This window comes from Nycticebus coucang, chromosome 9 (assembly GCF_027406575.1).
Source record: "Nycticebus coucang isolate mNycCou1 chromosome 9, mNycCou1.pri, whole genome shotgun sequence".
Taxonomy (NCBI): Eukaryota; Metazoa; Chordata; class Mammalia; order Primates; family Lorisidae; genus Nycticebus; species Nycticebus coucang.
In genome coordinates this window covers 58,532,044-58,552,715 of record NC_069788.1, presented here as the reverse complement: position 1 = coordinate 58,552,715, position 20,672 = coordinate 58,532,044, and the positions used below count along the sequence as shown (strand labels likewise).

The following is a 20,672-nucleotide window of genomic DNA, read 5'->3' as shown; positions in this document are numbered from 1 at the left end:
TTGTTTAAACTGGAGAAACTAAAATTTTATTTTTATTTTTGTACTTTTCATGTACGGGTGTGGGTGAGAATGTGCAAGTCTAAGAAAGATAGGTGGGGATATTGAAAATGTTTTTATGTGGGTTAGATAGATTTTTGATAAAATAAATACATCTTTCATTCTAAAGCAAAGAACAGTGATTCAAGATCTTAGCTTTACGTTGTTTATTTTTCCACCTCCGTGGAACAAACTAAAGGGAGTGAAAAGTCTTTATTTTTGCTTTTTTATTCTGTAAGTTTTAAGTCCACATTCACCTAAAAGCCGTGTATTCTATTTGTTGTCTCTCTGGGCTAGGAATATTTATATGTGTTTTTTAAACTCTTAAAATTTAAGACAATTAAATTTCATCTCAAGGCAATTTAAAAGTATAATGTTAAGATGTTTTCTAGAAACTTACAGTTTGGGTCAGGCTAAAGTTCGTGTGCCTGTGGACGTGTGGAAGTTAGAAGCAACAAATCACTTGAGCATAAACAAATTTCACAGGCTCATTTCATCATTTGTTTTAGCCTTGTGAAGCATTTGGTCTTTTAAAATAGCTAATCTTTTATTTGAATATGGGTTCAGAAAAGTGCCAGCCTTGAAAACCTGGATGATTCTTGTTAACTCTGTTTTAATTCATTTTAGGTTACACAGGTGATCCAAAAGTATTTCCTCTCTATGTTCGAAGGGATATTATTGCAGAGTATAGTACTTGAAGTCAGGATTCTTTATAGCACAATAACAACAGATATATATATATATGTTTTCCTAAAGTCTGAGTTACGAAAAATAGGATGCAGGCTATCAGTAAACAGGTTTTCCAATGCAAACAGTTGGTGCAGCAACCAACTTTTTAGAATGCAGCAATAAAATGCACTGTTTTTAATGGGATAAAGAAGATAGAATAGTTACCACAGGAAAAATGGGTACCTTATAATTAATATTAATAATATGTGAGTTAAACCTTAACTATACTTGACATTTTTCCTTGGGTTGGCAACACGCTGATTAGTGAGTTAACTGCTGGTAGTCTGTAATCTGTGGAGGGACTGTTTCGGTTCCTTCCAGGGCTTATAGTGTTCAATAAAGTAGGTATTCTCTGAGGTGGGAATGGAGCTTTAGTCTTGATCAAAGTGCTTTGGAGGAAGCGCAGTTGAACTGATTGGCTGTGAATGTTAATCACTTCATAGGATGCACTGATAATTTACAGCATTGTTGTAACTCTCTGGTATCCATAAAATGAACTTAATAACCCCACTGCCACCATGGGATAAGCTGCTTTTTCTCTGCAGTTGAATACCCAGACTGCCTGAATAATAGGGTTGAGAAAGACTGCATTAAAAAGCATGAGCAGCTGTATGATGAAGGAGACAGCTCTGCAACAGATTTGTTAATTATCTCCTTTGATTCACAGAGGGTGTCTGTGAGATATGGTTGACCAGTGAAGACACAGGGGCTTATGGCAGAGATATTGGCACCAATCTCCCCACACTCCTGTGGAAATTGGTTGAAGTGATTCCCGAGGGAGCAATGCTGAGGGTTGGCATGACAAATCCGCCCTATATTTTAGAGCATCTGGAGGTAAGGAAAAGCACCCTATTTGCATGCTGACACAGACACTAACCACTACAGACGATGTGGCAGCCTCAGTATCATTGCATGAGCTTTATTTAAAACCACTTTCACGTTATTTGTAGTCCCACATTACCAAGAACGAATTGAGACTTTAAAATCCCCTTCTTTGGGAAATCATCACGTTGTTTTTACTTCCTCATCATTAATTAATTAATGTTGCCCACGTTTGCCAATACTTGCTACCTTGTCATGGTTCTTTGTTTCTTCATTGTGGTTTCTTTAGTTTCCCAACACATACATTTGCCAGTGTTCCCCCATTTTGGACCTTCGTCCAGTGCAGAACTGCTGTCATCACATGTGTTAATTTTACATCCAACAGTCAGTGTTACAGGCTTTCAAACCACTTTTAGCCATAGGAGTAAGGGTTGTGCCTCAAGTTTGGAGAAGAGTTTTCAGTTTCATCCCTTTATCTAAAGATACTTGGCAGTGAGATAGAATCTAGGGGACAGAGAGTTTGGTATTCTTCCACTTGATCTGTGTGTAATGCACCATGGCACCTACATTCCTATTACAGTGCTTATTTCAAAATAAATGATTTTCTTTTACAGAGTCTTGCTCCTTATCTATTACTTAGGTTGACAAAATGGTGATCTCTGTGAACAAAGAAGGAACGAATTCTGTGATCCCTGGTTTTTTTATTCTTCTACTTTTCATGAATGAGGGTGCTTACCCTTAAGTAGCTAAGTCTCAAACTAGAAAAATGTACATGTGTCCAAGTAACTGTGGTACCTGATGACAAATGCTACAATACATATAAGCAAAGAATGTCGACAGGGGCGCAACCACATAAATGAAAAAGTGTATAATTAGGATCCTTGACTCCTATTTGAGAAGTAAAATAGTTACCTTAGACCCACAGGTATAGACATGGAATCTGCTAAGTGTTGTGGGAAAGTCACTTGTAAAGTATGGAAACAAGTCACTTTTTAATCAGATATGTTTTTTGCAGTATGTTTATGCAGAAAAATAACATTCCAAATAGCTAAAAGCATGTACAGTTGCTGAAATTTTATGCATAAATGCTAATGGATATCTAAACATTTAAAAGATTGTTTCTGTTGATTTGATTTTAGGACTAGTTGAGGTTTTTATTGAACAGCCTCCTTGATATCAACAATGTATTTTATAAATTCTGAAAGCAGAGTTAATATCTGACTGTAATTATAAATATATAATGAAGACATTTAACAATTTTCATCTTGTTATTTGCATTTTCCTAGCTAGATATTTGTAATAAGGGTATGTGATTTATATATTAAGTTTGGTGCTTTAGACAGTGTGAGATGATTATGATCTGCTACTTATAAAAATAAGTTCCAGGCATATCAACTTTTACTTAACACTTTGACTCAACACTTGAAAAAGCAAGTGATTCTCTGTAAAAAAAAAAAAAAAGTCAACTATGTTAAGAGCTATGGCAGTCTTGCTGTGTGTGCAGTAAACGTGAGGCATCTGTCATGACGACCAGCAGATGCACTAGACGTGTGTGGTGGGCAGGACGGGACATAGGCCCCACCAGTGTACAGTTTATGATAGCATCCACTTTCTCTCAGTCGAAACTGATCTCAACAGAGATCAGGGATCCCTAGTAGCTAGGGCCAGGGAAGTTCAGATAGGGAGTAAACACAAAGGGAAAGATTCACATTTTGGCTCAGAGGTGACTAAGTAGGGGCTTCTTGGAATGAAGTTAGCATTGTAATTGATTACAAGATTGCAGCAGGTAACATTGCATGGACAGCACAACCTGGTGCTTAGTGCCTGACTGGCCAGAGCTGTTGACCTCTAAATAGATACTCCAGAAGAAGTATCTAACAATCCACAGAAGATGTAAAATATAACTTTATACTTTACCTGGAAAAAAATGTTTAGATGTTTAGTTCATAGATCATAGTTGGTGAAAATAGGTTTTGATTTTCACCACATATTTTTTAAACTCTTTAAATATTTGCCTTTCCTGCTATATTGTTATCTTGGGCCAACAACATTGACATTTCCGTCTCTAGATTGATTCCAGCCAATAGTGGCTCAATAAATGCGTGAAAGAATAAATAAAGGAAAAGTCTTCTTCCTAAAATAAATTGTAGAGCCCACCCTACAATCTTAAACTTTGAATTCTTAACACTGTGGCCAGAAGAGGCAGCAAAAAAGGGTGAATTAAATGAGCTGCAAGGGTGAGAGTTTGCTCTGATAGAAAGCTACCCATTCCTGTGTATCACACAAGCAGGGGATGATCCAGGCTGTTATACCACACCAAGGGAGAAAAGCTGTCCAAAAGAACAGACCAAGGGGGCGTCCGTGGCTCAGCGGGTAGGGCGCCAGCCACATACACCCAGGCTGGCGGGTTCAAGCCTGGCCCAGGCCAGCTAAACACCAATGACAACTGCAACAACAACAAAAAAATAGCCAGGCATTGTGGCAGGCACCTGTAGTCCCAGCTACTTGGGAGGCTGTGGCAACCGAATCACTTAAGCCCAAGAGTTTGAGGTTGCTGTGAGCTGTGATGCCACAGCACTCTACCTAGGGCAACATAGTGAGATCTTTTTTTTTTTTTTTTTTTTTGAGTTCTTTTTTTTTTTTCTTTTTTTTTTTTTTTTTTTTATTTATTTTATTTATTTATTTTTTTTATTGTTGGGGATTCATTGAGGGTACAATAAGCCAGGTTACACTGATTGCAATTGTTAGGTAAAGTCCCTCTTGCAATCATGTCTTGCCCCCATAAAGTGTGACACACACCAAGGCCCCACCCACCTCCCTCCTTCCCTCTTTCTGTTTCCCCCCCATAACCATAATTGTCATTAATTGTCCTCATATCAAAATTGAGTACATAGGATTCATGCTTCTCCATTCTTGTGATGCTTTACTAAGAATAATATCTTCCACGTCCATCCAGGTTAATACGAAGGATGTAAAGTCTCCATTTTTTTTAATGGCTGAATAGTATTCCATGGTATACATATACCACAGCTTGTTAATCCATTCCTGGGTTGGTGGGCATTTAGGCTGTTTCCACATTTTGGCGACTGTAAATTGAGCTGCAATAAACAGTCTAGTACAAGTGTCCTTATGATAAAAGGATTTCTTTCCTTCTGGGTAGATGCCCAGTAATGGGATTGCAGGATCAAATGGGAGGTCTAGCTTGAGTGCTTTGAGGATTCTCCATACTTCCTTCCAGAAAGGTTGTACTAGTTTGCAGTCCCACCAGCAGTGTAAAAGTGTTCCCTTCTCTCCACATCCACGCCAGCATCTGCAGTTTTGAGATTTTGTGATGTGGGCCATTCTCACTGGGGTTAGATGATATCTCAGGGTTGTTTTGATTTGCATTTCTCTAATATATAGAGATGATGAACATTTTTTCATGTGTTTGTTAGCCATTCGTCTGTCGTCTTTAGAGAAAGTTCTATTCATGTCTCTTGCCCATTGATATAAGGGATTGTTGGCTTTTTTCATGTGGATTAATTTGAGTTCTCTATAGATCCTAGTTATCAAGCTTTTGTCTGATTGAAAATATGCAAATATCCTTTCCCATTGTGTAGGTTGTCTCTTTGCTTTGGTTATTGTCTCCTTAGCTGTACAGAAGCTTTTCAGTTTAATGAAGTCCCATTTGTTTATTTTTGTTGTTGTTGCAATTGCCATGGCAGTCTTCTTCATGAAGTCTTTCCCCAGGCCAATATCTTCCAGTGTTTTTCCTATGCTTTCTTGGAGGATTTTTATTGTTTCATGCCTTAAGTTTAAGTCCTTTATCCATCTTGAATCAATTTTTGTGAGTGGGGAAAGGTGTGGGTCCAGTTTCAGTCTTTTACATGTAGACATCCAGTTCTCCCAACACCATTTATTGAATAGGGAGTCTTTCCCCCAAGGTATGTTCTTGTTAGGTTTATCAAAGATTAGGTGGTTGTAAGATGTTAGTTTCATTTCTTGGTTTTCCATTCGATTCCAAGTGTCTATGTCTCTGTTTTTGTGCCAGTACCATGCTGTCTTGACCACTATGGCTTTGTAGTATAGACTAAAATCTGGTATGCTGATGCCCCCAGCTTTATTTTTATTACAGAGAACTGCCTTAGCTATACGGGGTTTTTTCCAGTTCCATACAAAACGCAGAATCATTTTTTCCAAATCTTGAAAGTATGATGTTGGTATTTTGATAGGAATGGCATTGAATAGGTAGATTGCTTTGGGAAGTATGGACATTTTAACAATGTTGATTCTTCCCATCCATGAGCATGGTATGTTCTTCCATTTGTTAATATCCTCTGCTATTTCCTTTCTGAGGATTTCATAGTTTTCTTTATACAGGTCCTTCACCTCCTTCGTTAGGTATATTCCTAGGTATTTCATTTTCTTTGAGACTATGGTGAAGGGAGTTGTGTCCTTAATTAGCTTCTCATCTTGACTGTTATTGGTGTACACAAAGGCTACTGACTTGTGGACATTGATTTTATATCCTGAAACATTACTGTATTTTTTGATGACTTCTACGAGTCTTGTGGTTGAGTCTTTGGGGTTCTCTAAGTATAAGATCATGTCGTCAGCAAAGAGGGAGAGTTTGACCTCCTCTGCTCCCATTTGGATTCCCTTTATTTCCTTGTCTTGCCTAATTGTATTGGCTAGAACTTCCAGCACTATGTTGAATAGTAAAGGTGACAGAGGACAACCTTGTCTGGTTCCAGTTCTAAGAGGAAAAGCTTTCAGTTTTACTCCATTCAGTAAAATATTGGCTGTGGGTTTGTCATAGATAGCTTCAATCAGTTTTAGAAATGTGCCACCTATGCCTATACTCTTCAGTGTTCTAATTAGAAAAGGATGCTGGATTTTATCAAATGCTTTTTCTGCATCTATTGAGAGGATCATGTGATCTTTATTTTTGCCTCTGTTAATATGGTGGATAACGTTTATAGACTTGCGTATGTTAAACCAGCCTTGCATCCCTGGGATGAAGCCTACTTGATCATGATGAATGACTTTTTTGATGATAAGCTGTAATCTATTGGCTAGGATTTTGTTGAGAATTTTTGCGTCTATGTTCATGAGTGAGATTGGTCTGAAATTCTCCTTTTTGTTTGGGTCTTTTCCTGGTTTTGGTATCAGGGTGATGTTTGCTTCATAGAATGTGTTGGGGAAGATTCCTTCTTCCTCAATTTTTTGGAATAATTTCTGCAGTACAGGAATAAGCTCTTCCTTGAAGGTTTGATAGAATTCTGGAGTGAAGCCATCTGGACCAGGGCATTTTTTGGTTGGAAGCTTTTTTATTGTTTCTTTGATCTCAGTGCTTGAAATTGGTCTGTTCAGGAGCTCTATTTCTTCCTGGCTGAGTCTAGCGAGAGGGTGTGATTCCAAATATTGATCCATTTCCTTCACATTGTCAAATTTCTGGGCATAGAGTTTCTGGTAGTATTCAGAGATGATCTCTTGTATCTCTGTGGGATCAGTTGTTATTTCCCCTTTATCATTTCTGATTGAGGTTACTAGAGATTTTACTTTTCTATTCCTGGTTAGTCTGGCCAATGGTTTATCTATTTTATTTATTTTTTCAAAAAACCAACTCCTTGTTTCATTAATTTTCTGAATGATTCTTTTGTTTTCAATTTCATTGATCTCTGATTTGATTTTGGATATTTCTTTTCTTCTACTGAGTTTAGGCTTAGATTGTTCTTCTTTTTCCAATTCCATAAGATCTCTTGTGAGATTGTTGATGTGCTCTCTTTCTGTTTTTCGAATGTAGGCATCTAAAGCGATGAATTTTCCTCTCAAAACTGCTTTTGCAGTATCCCACAGGTTTTGGTAGCTTGTGTCTTCATTGTTGTTATGCTCAAGGAAGTTAATGATTTCCTGTTTTATTTCTTTCTCCACCCATCTGTTATTCAACAGAAGATTGTTTAGTTTCCATGCCTTTGGGTGGGGTCGAGCATTTTTGTTAGAGTTGAGTTCCACCTTTAGTGCCTTATGGTCTGAGAAGATACAAGGTAAAATTTCAATTCTTTTGATTCTGTTGATATTTGTTTTGTGTCCCAGGATATGATCAATTTTGGAGAATGTTCCATGGGGTGATGAGAAGAATGTATATTCTTTATCTTTGGGATGGAGTGTTCTATATGCGTCTATCAAGCACAGTTGTTCTAGAGTCTCATTTAAGTCTCTTATATCCTTGTTTAATTTCTGTTTAGAGGATCTGTCCAGCTCTGTAAGAGGAGTGTTAAAGTCCCCTGTTATGATGGTATTATCAGATATCATATTGCTCAGACTGAGTAAGGTCTGCTTCAAGAATCTGGGAGCATTTAAATTGGGTGCATAAATATTTAGAATTGAAATGTCTTCTTGTTGTATTTTTCCCTTGACCAATATAAAGTGACCATCTTTGTCTTTTTTGACTTTAGTTGCTTTAAATCCACATGTGTCTGAAAATAAGATTGCAACTCCTCTTTTCTTCTGAATTCCATTTGCCTGAAAAATTGTCTTCCAACCCTTGACTCGGAGCTTTAATTTGTCTTTTGAAGCCAGGTGTGTTTCTTGCAGACAGCAAATGGATGGCTTGTGTTTTTTAATCCAGTCAACCAATCTATGTCTCTTCAGTGGGGAATTCAAGCCATTAACATTTATTGAGATAATTGACAAGTGTGGTAGTATTCTATTCATCTTATTTTGTGAGAGTCTATTGCTTAGTTTTATCTTTTGCATCAGTGTGGAGGTTAGGTTCTGTCCTTTAATTTCTGAGTTCTTACTTTGCTGCTGATCCATTGTGGTGGTCAGTGTGCAGAACAGGTTGAAGTATTTCCTGTAGAGCTGGTCTTGTTGTGGCGAATTTCCTCAATGTTTGTATATCCGTAAATGATTTGATTTGTCCGTCAATTTTGAAGCTTAGCTTAGCAGGGTACAGAATTCTGGGCTGAAAATTGTTCTGTTTAAGTAGATTAAAGGTAGATGACCATTGTCTTCTTGCTTGGAAAGTTTCATTAGAGAAGTCTGCGGTCAATCTGATGGATTTGCCCCTGTAGGTTAACTGGCGCTTACTCCTGGCAGCTTGCAGAATCTTTTCTTTGGTCTTGACTTTGGACAGGTTCATCACAATGTGTCTTGGAGAAGCTCGGTTAGAGTTGAGGCGACCTGGGGTCCGATATCCCTCTGAAAGCAGTGTGTCAGAATCTTTGGTGATATTTGGGAAATTTTCTTTTATAATATTCTCTAGTATGGCTTCCATTCCTCTGGGGCATTCTTCTTCCCCTTCTGGAATTCCTATAACTCGTATGTTGGAACGCTTCATAAAGTCCCATAATTCTGACAGTGAACGTTCTGCTTTCTCTCTCTTCTTTTCTGCCTCTTTTACTATCTGAGTTATCTCAAAAACTTTGTCTTCTACCTCTGAAATTCTTTCTTCTGCATGGTCTAACCTGTTGCTGATACTTTCCATTGCATCTTTAAGTTCCCTGATTGACTGTTTCATTTCCTTCAGCTCTGCTATATCCTTTTTATATTCTTCATATCGTTCATCTCTTATTTGATTCTGTTTTTGAATTTCCTTTTGGTTATTTTCCACTTTATTAACAGTTTCCTTCATTGTTTCCATCATTTCCTTCATTGTTTTCAACATGTGTATTCTAAATTCCCTTTCTGTCATTCCTAACATTTCTGTATAGGTGGAATCCTCTGCAGTAGCTACCTCATGGTCCCTTGGCGGGGTAGTTCTGGACTGGTTCTTCATGTTGCCTGGAGTTTTCTGCTGATTCTTCCTCATGGGTGATTTCTTTTATCTGTTTACTTGCCCTAATTTTCCTTTCACTTCCTCTTGCTCTTTAAGTTCTTGTGCCTGTGGACTAAGGGTTACAGGACCAGAAGGGTGAGAAGGTTTAAGAGCAAAAAAGTGATGAAAGAAATGAGGACCAAGTGATAAGAAAAAAAAAAAAAAATGAAAAAAAAGAAAAATAGAGAAAGGAGAGTGGTTGGGTGAAAGGAATATTGACAAAAAGAAGAGAGGCACAGAAAGAGGGAGACAGAGCAATATAGGTGTACAGTAGGGTACTTTGATACAACCTTAAAAAAAAAAAACACCTTCTGGGGGTGCCCAGTGGGGTGGTTCCCTTGAGGTCAGCAGCTCTTTGCTAACCTGATCAGACACAGTACCCCACCTCCACCAAGTAGAGAGGAAAGACAAAAATGCTATAAATCAAACCAAAACAAGCAAACAGAAAACTTTACGGGATAAAATTGGCTGGAAAAACCAAATAATAGTGGTAGAAACACTAACAAAAATGAAGTTCTGATTATTGAAATAGGCAGCAATGGGAAATTATAATTATACTAGAAAAATTGAGAAAGAAAAAGGATGTGTATGGAAAAGGTTGAACTTAAAAAACAAAACAACAATCTAGAACGTCAAAATAAACAAAAAAAACAACCAAACCAAAAAAAAAAACCAAACAAACAAAAAAAAACATACACGCAACCAAAAACAAAGCAGTATGTATATGGAATTGAATATTGTCTGGGCAACACGTGGTCTTCTGGGGTATGAGATGTTAATCACAGTTCTGATACGACTGGAGGCTGCTAGTTTCTCGAACCCCAGCAGGTAGACACCCTAAATCTCTCTTCAGCCCACTTAAAAGGCACTTTGAACTTGTTCACTTACTGAGCAGAAGCTTTCTCAGGGAAGTGCTTGTTGCTGGAATCACTGCTGAAGTGGCCATCCACTTACCCTGTGTGTCAAAACTGGTCTCCCTCTGCCCCCGAGGGTTAGGGCTGCAAGGCAGCTCAGACCCCGCCCTTAGGCTACTTGGTCGCTGGGTTACCAGCTCCCACCCAATTCCAGCTCTGCGACCCTGAGGGCGGAGCTTGCCAGGGCAGATCGCTCACAATGTCTGCCTGTGACCCAGAGCTAAACTCTATTAGCTCCGTCTGGCTCAGCGGCTCAGACTGGGGCCCTAGACAAAGGCCAAAGTTCTCCGCTCTCCCGCTCAGGCTCTCCCCAAGGCAGTTCAGCTGAGTGCCAAGTCCAAAGACACCAAAACAGTTCACAGGTAAGGCCTTTCTGGTTTGCAGTCTCGCTGCTACTGAACTTACAGTTGCGGGCGGGTTTAGGCGGATTGAACACACGCGACCACTTGCCGGTTTTCCACTGTTTTAGTCCTCCTCTTGGGGTCCAGAAGTCTCTCGCTGACTCCCTGTATCCTCTCAGGGGTGATGATAGGCAGATCCCACCAGCCAGAGATGCCTGGAGTCCTATATCCCCAGACTCACGGTGCCCAGATGCAAGGAAGCTGTTACTCGGCTGCCATCTTGCTCCACCCTGACATAGTGAGATCTTAATCAAAAAAAAAAAAAAAGAAAAAAGAAAAGAAACAGAACAAAAGGAAATAAATGAAGATATGCAAGAATCAAAGATCCACACCATCTGGAAATAAGAACTTTTAAACTTTGTCACTTTGACAAGACCGGCACACCTTGGTGTTCCTCCTCCTCCTCCTCCTCCTCTGGGTGGCACAGTCCAGATACAGACACCTGCTTGTGTGACAGAAAAGGTAACTGAGCTCTAGATGGCATACATGGCTGCCCAGTGTCAGAAAGGGCGAGCAGCAGTGGCCCCTAGGCTTGGCGATGCTCGTCCCATCCCCAGCCCTTTGTTGTACTTCTCCACTTCCCACTCCCTGCACTTAGCCCACTCTGCAGAAAGAACTTATCTGGAGAGTGCTAAAGTAAGTTCACCAAAAAGGGAAAAACAAAAACAAACAGAACAGGAGATGAAAATAGATTACAAACAACAACAGCACAGTAAATGAAGGTAGTGATTTTTTTAAACTGTAGGGATAAAAGGAACCGGCTCTCAAAATAACTACCCTGATGCTTTAATACCTTCAAAGTGAGGATTTCTTGTATTGGTAGGGCTCAGCCTTCTTGTGTTTCTGGAAGATGTTTCACATAACAGACTTAATTATAAAGCACTTCACCGGGCAGTTTTCCTTCTTCAGTTTCTGTTCACTTATATTCACCTCTCAGATTTTTTCAAAAAAACAAACAAACAAAAAAAAAACCCTGTAACTGTTTTTTTTTTTTTTTTATTTAACAGTTTGAAGGGCAGAATATTTAAAGGAAGACACCGGTTTCTATTGTATTGTTTAAAATGATGGTTAGAAAGATCTGTTTAATACATTTTATTATGTCTCCCTAGTTTTAGAAGATGTGTATTGCATGTAACATAGGATGCACTTTAAGGTTTTATCCAGAGTCTGGCATTGTGGATGGTATTTTATAGTGTAGATATTGAATAAATAGGTAGAGAATAAAAGCAAGGAAGAGAGAACTCTAACAGGCAGACAGGCAGTGAAGTGTCTGTTTGGAAATCTACAAACCCCATTTTTAACTTACCACTGTCCTTAAAAAGCAATATAGGATTCATTTAAATTATAGTATTACTGACAAAGAGATAACTCAAACATATATATGGTGGAAATACACCCTGGAATTGAAGAAACATACTTAATGAGCTCATGTAGTAAGTATTAAATTTGCATATGATAATAGAAAGAGTAGATTCAACAACAGATTGAAAACTATTCTACTTCATCTGTAGGCTGTAATCCTAGCACTCTGGGAGACGGAGGTGGGCGGATCGCTTGAGCTCAGGAGTTCAAGACCAGCCTGAGCAAGAAGGAGGCCCCATTTCTAAAAAATGACTGGGCACTGTGGCTGCCACCTGTAATTCCAGCTACTTGGGAGGCTGAGGCAAGAGGATTGCTTGAGCCCAAGGGTTTGAGTTTGCTGTGAGCTATGACACTACGATACTCTACTGAGGGCAAGAAAGTGAGATTTTTATCTCAAAAAAAAGAAATAAAAGAGACCTATTTATCTCCCAATCATACCAGAATTTTAGTATGTAACTCACAGCCTGATCCAGGGAAGGCAAGTTGATTAATCTAGTGCTTTTGATTATGGACTTTACAATTATAATAATGCAAATTACATATTTTTAAATTTACTACTTTAAAAAATATTGCACTAATATTCACATTGATATTATGCTGCATTTTATTTGTTTGAATTAAGAAATATAGTATTGTTCAAAATTTACATTTAATGTATTTCTGTTACACGTGATCGTAAGATTAATTACGAACAATGATATTTTAAATATTTCACCTGTTACTGGTTTTGGAATCTTTTAATCATTATAGCAAATCGGCTTCCTGCTACCATTGGCTGTTAATATGTTTACTACAAGTTAAATGACCTTAAATTCTTATGTAATTGTACATTTAGCTAAATAAATCTATCTGATAAAAGACAATAGATATCTGGTCAAGGACTTATTTTGCATGGTAATTCATGAACATTAAAATATGTTTGGCTTGGCAAACTTTTCAAAAACTGCCTCATCGTTTCAAAATAATAAACTCCGTACCTGCAGTGCTTACATTTCATTAAAGCAATACAGATTTTCCTAACTGACCTCAACAGTTGAAATGGGGTCTTTAACATTTTTTTCCTTAGGACTTACACTTTCCAGAGTAATAGAATAATATGTAAATATATTCTGTACTATTGTATACAAAATATTTTCTCCCTTTTTGATGAGTGAAAGGACATGCTAGATGAATTATTTTGAGCAAAGATATAAAATGGAAAATGTTTTTCTTTTCTGCCACTCACATACAGTTTTTGAGATAGTCAGTGTGTGGTTTGAACTAACTGTTGGCACCCAGCTTTTCACCACTCTAATCCTCAATGCTCTATTTCGTTCTTGCCTGGGCAGTTGTGAATAAATTTCAAGAGGTCAGTATGCATTCTAACTCTTCACCTTCTCAGATGGATCTGGGTTTGGGCATCAGCAAAGCCTTAGGCAGGCCCTTCCACAAGCAAACTTGTAGCTCGCCCCACATTTGTGTCTCAGCCCGTGATATTCATTCTTTTGTTCCCTTGTCCAGTTTTCAGTCCCTGCTTCTGGCCTTGCCCAAGGAGCCAAAGGTTTCCTTGAACTAAACAACCCTTTAGAACAGTTTAAATAGCTTCTTGTGCACTGTGACTGAGCCTTGATTTGTAATGTTAAGTCTGGACGATTAAGCCTCATGATCACACGTTGACTGAAGGACCCAGACGAGAGATGTACTTATAAATAGACAGACTGGATTTCAGAACAGATTTGCTCTTTGTTGCTGGTGAACAGTATGTTATGCTTGTTGTCCCAAGTGTGTTTTCAGGGGGCAATGAACTATTTTGTGGGTGAATGTTTCTTGTGTTGAAAATATTATGTACCTGGCTCAGCACTTGTGGCTCAGTGGTTAGGGTGACCACATACACTGCGGCTGGCAGGTTCAAACCCAGCTCTGGCCTGCTAAACAACAACAACAACCACCACCACAACAACAAAAAAAATAGCTGGGTGTTGTGGCAGGCACTTGTAGTCCCAGCTACTTGGGAGGCTGAAGCAAGAGAATCTTTTAAGCCCAAGAGTTTGAGGTTGCTTTGAGCTGTGCTGCCATGGCACTCTACAACATAGTGAGACTCTGTCTCAAAAATAATAATAAAATATTGTGTACCTCTGTCTTCCTAAGCAACACAATGGAAAATGCCTTACTTAAAGATTCTATTTATGTGGCCATCGATTATTTATATAGAGACCTGCCCTTTGGGCTTCACTGCCACCCCCAGGCCCAGTGTCTAAATCACAAGAAAACATGCATGGGAGTCTAGACCCATTGTGAGAGTATAAATAGCTAAATCATTTATGGTTATCCTAAACTGCTTTTACCCACATGATAGTATAAACTTCTGAACTTCTCAACAACCTTCACCAATTTTCTTTCTCTTGCCATTGGCTAGGTTATTGGATATTGCTCATGAAATGCAGTGATACAGGGATGTTCATTCCCAAAAGAGGTGACTTTCCTAAGAGGAAAAGAGCATAGGGACAAATTGGGTGTCGGGGAGATAAGTGAAAATGCCCAAACAAGCCCATTCTAAAGAAACTGATGTTATAGTTGAATGTCCTTAGCCATGTCTGCATTTATATCTTTTATAAAAATTTAAAATATAGATAGATCTCTTTCATTCTAACATATTTAAAGAGCCTGAGAATTTACAAATTGTAATTATGGCGTTCCTAATCTCATAATTTCGTAGTCTAGTGTACATTGCAGTTTATATAGGAGGGCATTAGATGTGTATATCATTTAATTTGCATCTTAAAATGTACTTCACATTGCCAGTCCCCTGAGTCCTTAATTTTACCAGAGTAGCTAAAAAGGCTTTCTGTGTTGTCTGTCAAAATTAGTATAGTTTAAACTCCACAATACATCATCTGGGGGCCTTTCTCATTAATTTAGAAAATCAGGTATGCTCAAACCATCGAGCAGGCTGCCTTTGACTTTCCTTCACAGGCACTGAGAATGACTAACACAGGGGCAAGGCATGTGGTTTCCTTTACACTTTGCTTTTGATCTAAGGCCCCTTCTGCATTGGCTTCTTTGCTCTAATAGCCTATGAAAGGCTACTTCGGGCACTTGTTAATTCAGCACTTAGTAAAGTGAAATCCTCATATTTTGAATCAGGTGGGTAATAGACTTTTCAGGTGATTCATGTTATAGAACAGGAAGGTCAGTAATGAAGTTAATGGTTTATAAAATAGTTGGGGAACATTCTGTGTATTTTTCAAAAAGCAAAGTTCACGTCCTTGGTCCATTTCTGTTTGTTTCTATTCTACTAAATTGTGTTTTTAGTTCTGATATGTATATCTGTTCTTTTCCTCACATCTTCCTTTTACTACCAAAGAAATAATTGACATGAATGTTAAGCCTTCAAAATTTAACACAGATTTCTTATTATCATTTATTACTCCTACTGCTAAGAAGTCCTTTATCCTTCATTTGCACATGTCATATCAGAACTATCAAATAGATTACAATGGGCACAAATAGTCTATGTGTAATAAATCATTTTAGCATCAGAGGATGTAGCACGGGGCCCAGAGAAAACCATACTGATTGTTCAGAATAATGTTGAAAGTTCTCCAGTTATTCATTAGTTTGAAGGGAGAAAATCTATTTCTTTTTATAATGTATATTATTGTATGCTTTTAAAAATTGCTGTGGAAAGTTTGCTACATGTATAACATTGATTACAGAAAGTACTGTGGATAAATCTGCCGCTAATATATGATAATAAAGAAGTGATCTTTATAATTTATGATTAAAATGTTTTTAAAAGCAAGCTGTACATTGGCTTTTCTTTTGCAGTGTCATAAGGAATGTCAGCCTGCTGTGGCCAGTTGAAATTTCAGGTAGTAATCTTCAGTTAAGTTGTTCCTGAATTTTCTGGCTTTATTTATTTATTTATTTATTTTTTGTAGAGACAGAGTCTCACTGTACCGCCCTCGGGTAGAGTGCCGTGGCGTCACACGGCTCACAGCAACCTCTAACTCTTGGGCTTACGCGATTCTCTTGCCTCAGCCTCCCGAGCAGCTGGGACCACAGGCGCCCGCCACAACGCCCGGCTATTTTTTGGTTGCAGTTTGGCCGGGGCTGGGCTTGAACCCGCCACCCTGGGCATATGGGGCCGGCGCCCTACTCACTGAGCCACAGGCACCGCCCTTCTGGCTTTATTTTTATTACCTCAGCACATCCTCATTAATTTTTCATTGTTGTTCCTCCCTTCCTCCACTGCAGCCTTTGTAATAGTTTAGCTGCTGTAACAAACTGCTGCAAATGGGATAGTGAGAAATAAAGGTGCCAGCAAGGGTCAGTTCCTTCCCAGGGAAGATCTATTGAGTTCTTCTCTCCTAGTTTCTGGTTTTTGATGGTTGCTGACAATCCTGGATGTTCTTTGGCTTGTGGACATAGCCTCCCACCCCCGTCTCAGTCTTTCCTTGTCATTCTCTCTTTCTCTATGCCCAAATGTCCTCTTCTGGTACACTGGTGGTTGGATTAGGACTCACACTAATTCAGTATGATCTCGTTTTAACTTGATTACATGCTAAGACCCTATTTCCAAATATGGTCACCTTTATAGCTACTGGGGATTAGGACTTCAGAACAACTCTTTAAAGGATACAGTTGAACCTATGAGAACCTCCTTTTGTGATAAATAGAAATGTTTCAGTGTGCCATTTTAGTTCCTTTGTTTCTCCTTTTACTATATGTTTTTCTTATTTTTATGGTGGCAACTTTAGGATATAATTAACATTAATTTGCAACAATATGGTTTGGATAAATATCAACTTAGTCGTAATAGCATATAAAAACTTTGCTCCTGTGTAGTTCCCTTCCCACCTCACTTCTTTGTGCTGTTATTGCCATAAATACGACATTATTATGCAACATATGTTTATCAACACAAATTTATAGTTAGTGCTTTATACACATGTAGTTGTCTTTTAAATTGGATAAGATAAAAACAAGAGTTACAAACAAAAACACATTTATACTGTCTTTTATGTTTACCTGTGTGGTTAACATTGTACCTGTGTGGCTTATATCTTCACGTGTCTTTTCATTTCAGCCTGAAAGATTCCATTTAGCATTTCTTGTAAGACAGATCTGCTAGGAAGAAACTCTTGCAGTTTTTGTTTTATGGGAATGTTTTCATTTCTTCTTCATTGTTGAGGGATAGCTTCTCTGGTTATAGAATTCTTGGATGACAGTTTTGTTTTGTCTTTCCTTTTCAGTACTTTGTGTCATCCCACTGTCTTCTAGTCTCTGTGGTTTCTCTGGACAAATCAAATGTTAATCTTACTGAACACTCCTTATCTGTGGTAAGTTGCTTCTCTCTTGCTGATATTAGGATTCTCTTTGTCTTTTACTTTTTACAGTTTGAGTAAATGTCTAGGTATAGGTCCACTTGAGTCTATTCTACCTGGAGTTTTGGAGTTACTAGGATGTGTACATAAATGGTTTTCTTCAAATTAAGGAGATTCCAGCTTCATTTGCTCAAACATTCTTTCTGCCTCTTTCTTTCCTCTCCTGGCACTCCTATTATGCGTATATTGATATGTTTGATGGATCGCACAGATTTCTAAGTCTCTTGTTATATAATTGTAATTCTTTTTTCTTTCTGTTCCCCATATCAAGTCATCTCAGTTGATCGTCTTCAAGTTTGCTGATTCTTCTACTTGTTCAGATCTCCTACTGAGCCATTCTAGTAATTACTCCTATTATGTGCATATTGATATGTTTGATGGATCTCACAGATTTCTAAGTCTCTGTTATAATAATTGTAATTCTTTTTTCTTTCTGTTCCCCATATCAAGTGTCTCAATTGACCTTCAAGTTTGCTAATTCTGTCTTCTACTTGTTCAGATCCCCTACTGAGCCATTCTAGTGATTCTTTGATTTAATACTTCCCTGATTTATATCAGAATTTCTGTCTGGTTCTTTTTATGACTTATTTCTCATTATTGATACTTTGTTGGGTGGGACATCATTCTCTTGCTTTCCATTAATTTTTTAATTAAATGAATTGTTTTGTGTGTCAGATGCTTACCATGCTGACATTGTAACAAGATTTGAGGGAGGCACATCTCATACAGACACATGAAAACCCAGTCATCACCCTTGTGAACTGCAAAAAGATCTCCATTAATTCTTGAAACATGGTTTTCTTTAGTTCTTTAAACATATTTAAAATGTTAAAGTCTTTGTCTAGTAAGTCTAATATCTGGACCTTCTCAGGAATAATTTCTATTGACTTCTTTTTTTTTCCTGTATATGAGCCATATTTTCTTGTTTGTTTAGAGATTTTTGGTATGATTTTGAGATGGGGACACATTTTGTGATGTTTTTGTTGAAAACTAGATATTCGAGATAATGTATCAGCTCTGGAAATCAAATTCTACCCCTTCTTCGGAGTTTGCTGTTGTTTAGTGACTCCTCTGAACTATCCTTGAACAACATGGGGGTTAGGGATACCAACACCCCACCCACTGTATAGCCAAAAATCCATGCATAATGTTTAACTCTCTAAAGCCTAATAACTCCAGTGTTGGTCATAAGTCAGTAATATCAATAGTCAATATATATTTTGTATGTTATGTGTATTCATATAATGAAGTAAGCTAGTGAAAAAAATGTTAAGAGAATTATAACAGATTATTTGTCATAAAGGTTTTAATCCTTGTTTTCACATTGCATAGGCAGAGGAGGGAAGAGGAAGAGGAGGTGGGATCTAGCTGTATTAGGGATGACAAAAGCAGAAGAAAATCTGTGTTTAAGTGGACCTGCACAGTTTATACCCATGTTGTTCAAGGGTCAACTATAACTCTGTAAAGTCTATACTCTTTGTTGTGCACAGCCAGTGAAGTCTCTACGTGGGTAGCTTTGCGGTCAGCTAACAATTGGACAGAGATTTCCTTAAATGCTTATAGCTAATAAGTCTCTCTGTTTTTGCAGAGGGGTCCTATGTGCATGTTAGAGCATCCTTTCTGTGTTCAGTCAGATAGCTTACAAAGCCACTTTCTTTCTTTCTTTTTTTTTTTTTAAGAGACAGGATGTTACTCTATTGTTAAGGCTACAGTGCAGTGGTGTGATCATAGCTCACTTCAACCTTGACCTCCCGGGTTCATCCTCAGCCTTCCAAGTAGCTAGAAATACAGGAATGCACCACCATGCCTAGCTAATTTTTAAAAACAATTTTATAGAGATGTGATTTTACCTTGTTGCATAGGTTGGTCTCAAACTCCTGGCCTCAAGCAGTCCTCCCACCTAAGCCTCCTAAAGTGCTGGGATTATAGGCATGAGCCACTAAGCCTGGCCTACATTTCTTTACTTTCTATTTTTATGCAAATTCATCAGCTTTAGTTAGAGGGTGAGAGTTTAGTGCCTTCTCAGCTATTTACTGAACATGTGCACAACGTGAACTCACATACTCACACAGCCCTATATATGCATGTGACCTTCTAGACTCCCAGGAATATGTTTTTCTAGACTCCCAGGAATATGTTTTTCAAAGCCCCTCTGTTAATATCACATTCCCTACCTTTTTAAGCTTTTTGGTTGACTTATTGTTTGCCCCAGCTGTTTTTCACAGCCTTAGGCAGCCATGATGTTAAACAATTGCAGCTGATTATTTTTGACAAATACCCATGGGTAAAAGACTGTTCTCACTGGGTAAGGGCCAGGTCAAGTTAGATTACCAAGCTGTGTTGAGTTGAATCTTTCTTGGAACCAGCAGACAGGTTAAATAATGACAGTCTTCTGGGCATGAGACTTTGAGAAAACTCAAACCCTATTGTGCGCCTCTAGTGACTACCAGGCTGCTGGTTTGCACTGTGATTGAAGGCTGTTGTTTTTCAAGGCAGCCGTACAGTGGGAGGTGAATATTGGGTAGGTTGAAAACACCACATAGCTCACCATTCTTAAAAAAAATCATCTTTTTTTTTCATGAATAAGGACTCCCTTGATTGCTGCCAGCCTTTAGTTAACTTCCAGAGTTCTGAAAAAGGCCCTGATAGTTTTTATCAGTGCTTTTCTTGTTTTTATGGAGGAGAGAATTTTCAGAGGTTTTTATTTCACACGACCCACTGATGTCAATAAAAATTATTTATATCTGGAAATGGACCACCTTTTATCTGTCAGGCCATTAGAGTGTGGGGTTGAAACACTCCTCTTGCTTAATTTTTGTGCTCCCTGTCAAAGCTGCACATTCATGTTCATAAAGCTTCTGTGGAGGAACTCACGTCATCCGGTTATTGACAGCAGAAGATCACAATTAACTGAGTCAGCATCACAGAAAGCACAGAAATTTACAGACTAACATGTGTACTTTATTAGATCCTTACAGCTCTGGGTACCACACATGTAATATGAATAATATTTTATTAATTAAATTAACTAAATGTTAATAGCAAGTTAGACATCTAAATCTTGCCCATGACATTTTTGCTTCTTTTTCAAAACTTTACTTTTAATAAAAATCAAATATTATGTGGTTATTTCTATTCTAATAGATCATTCAAGTTCCATAATGACTGTCTAACATGTATTGAAAGAAAAAGCTTTGCTTTCTTGATAGAGTGCCATGTTCCATCATCTGTATGGTCTCCCTAA

The 20,672-nt window shown here is 38.1% G+C and overlaps 1 protein-coding gene and 1 non-coding gene across 4 annotated transcripts in view; one reads left to right on the top strand and one right to left on the bottom strand.

Annotated features, from left to right (window-relative positions):
- CDKAL1 (CDK5 regulatory subunit associated protein 1 like 1) overlaps positions 1–20,672 on the top strand; it is a 704,761-nt gene that overhangs the window by 408,855 nt on the left and 275,234 nt on the right. For all 3 annotated transcript variants that reach the window (XM_053601908.1, XM_053601906.1, XM_053601907.1), the window contains one exon: positions 1,433–1,599. In XM_053601908.1, coding sequence (XP_053457883.1) covers positions 1,433–1,599 — 167 coding nt within the window. The remainder of the gene's footprint in view (positions 1–1,432; positions 1,600–20,672) is intronic.
- Positions 18,098–18,201, bottom strand: LOC128595263 (small nucleolar RNA U13). Its single transcript, XR_008382901.1, has one exon. It is a non-coding gene; the product is annotated as a small nucleolar RNA U13 (small nucleolar RNA).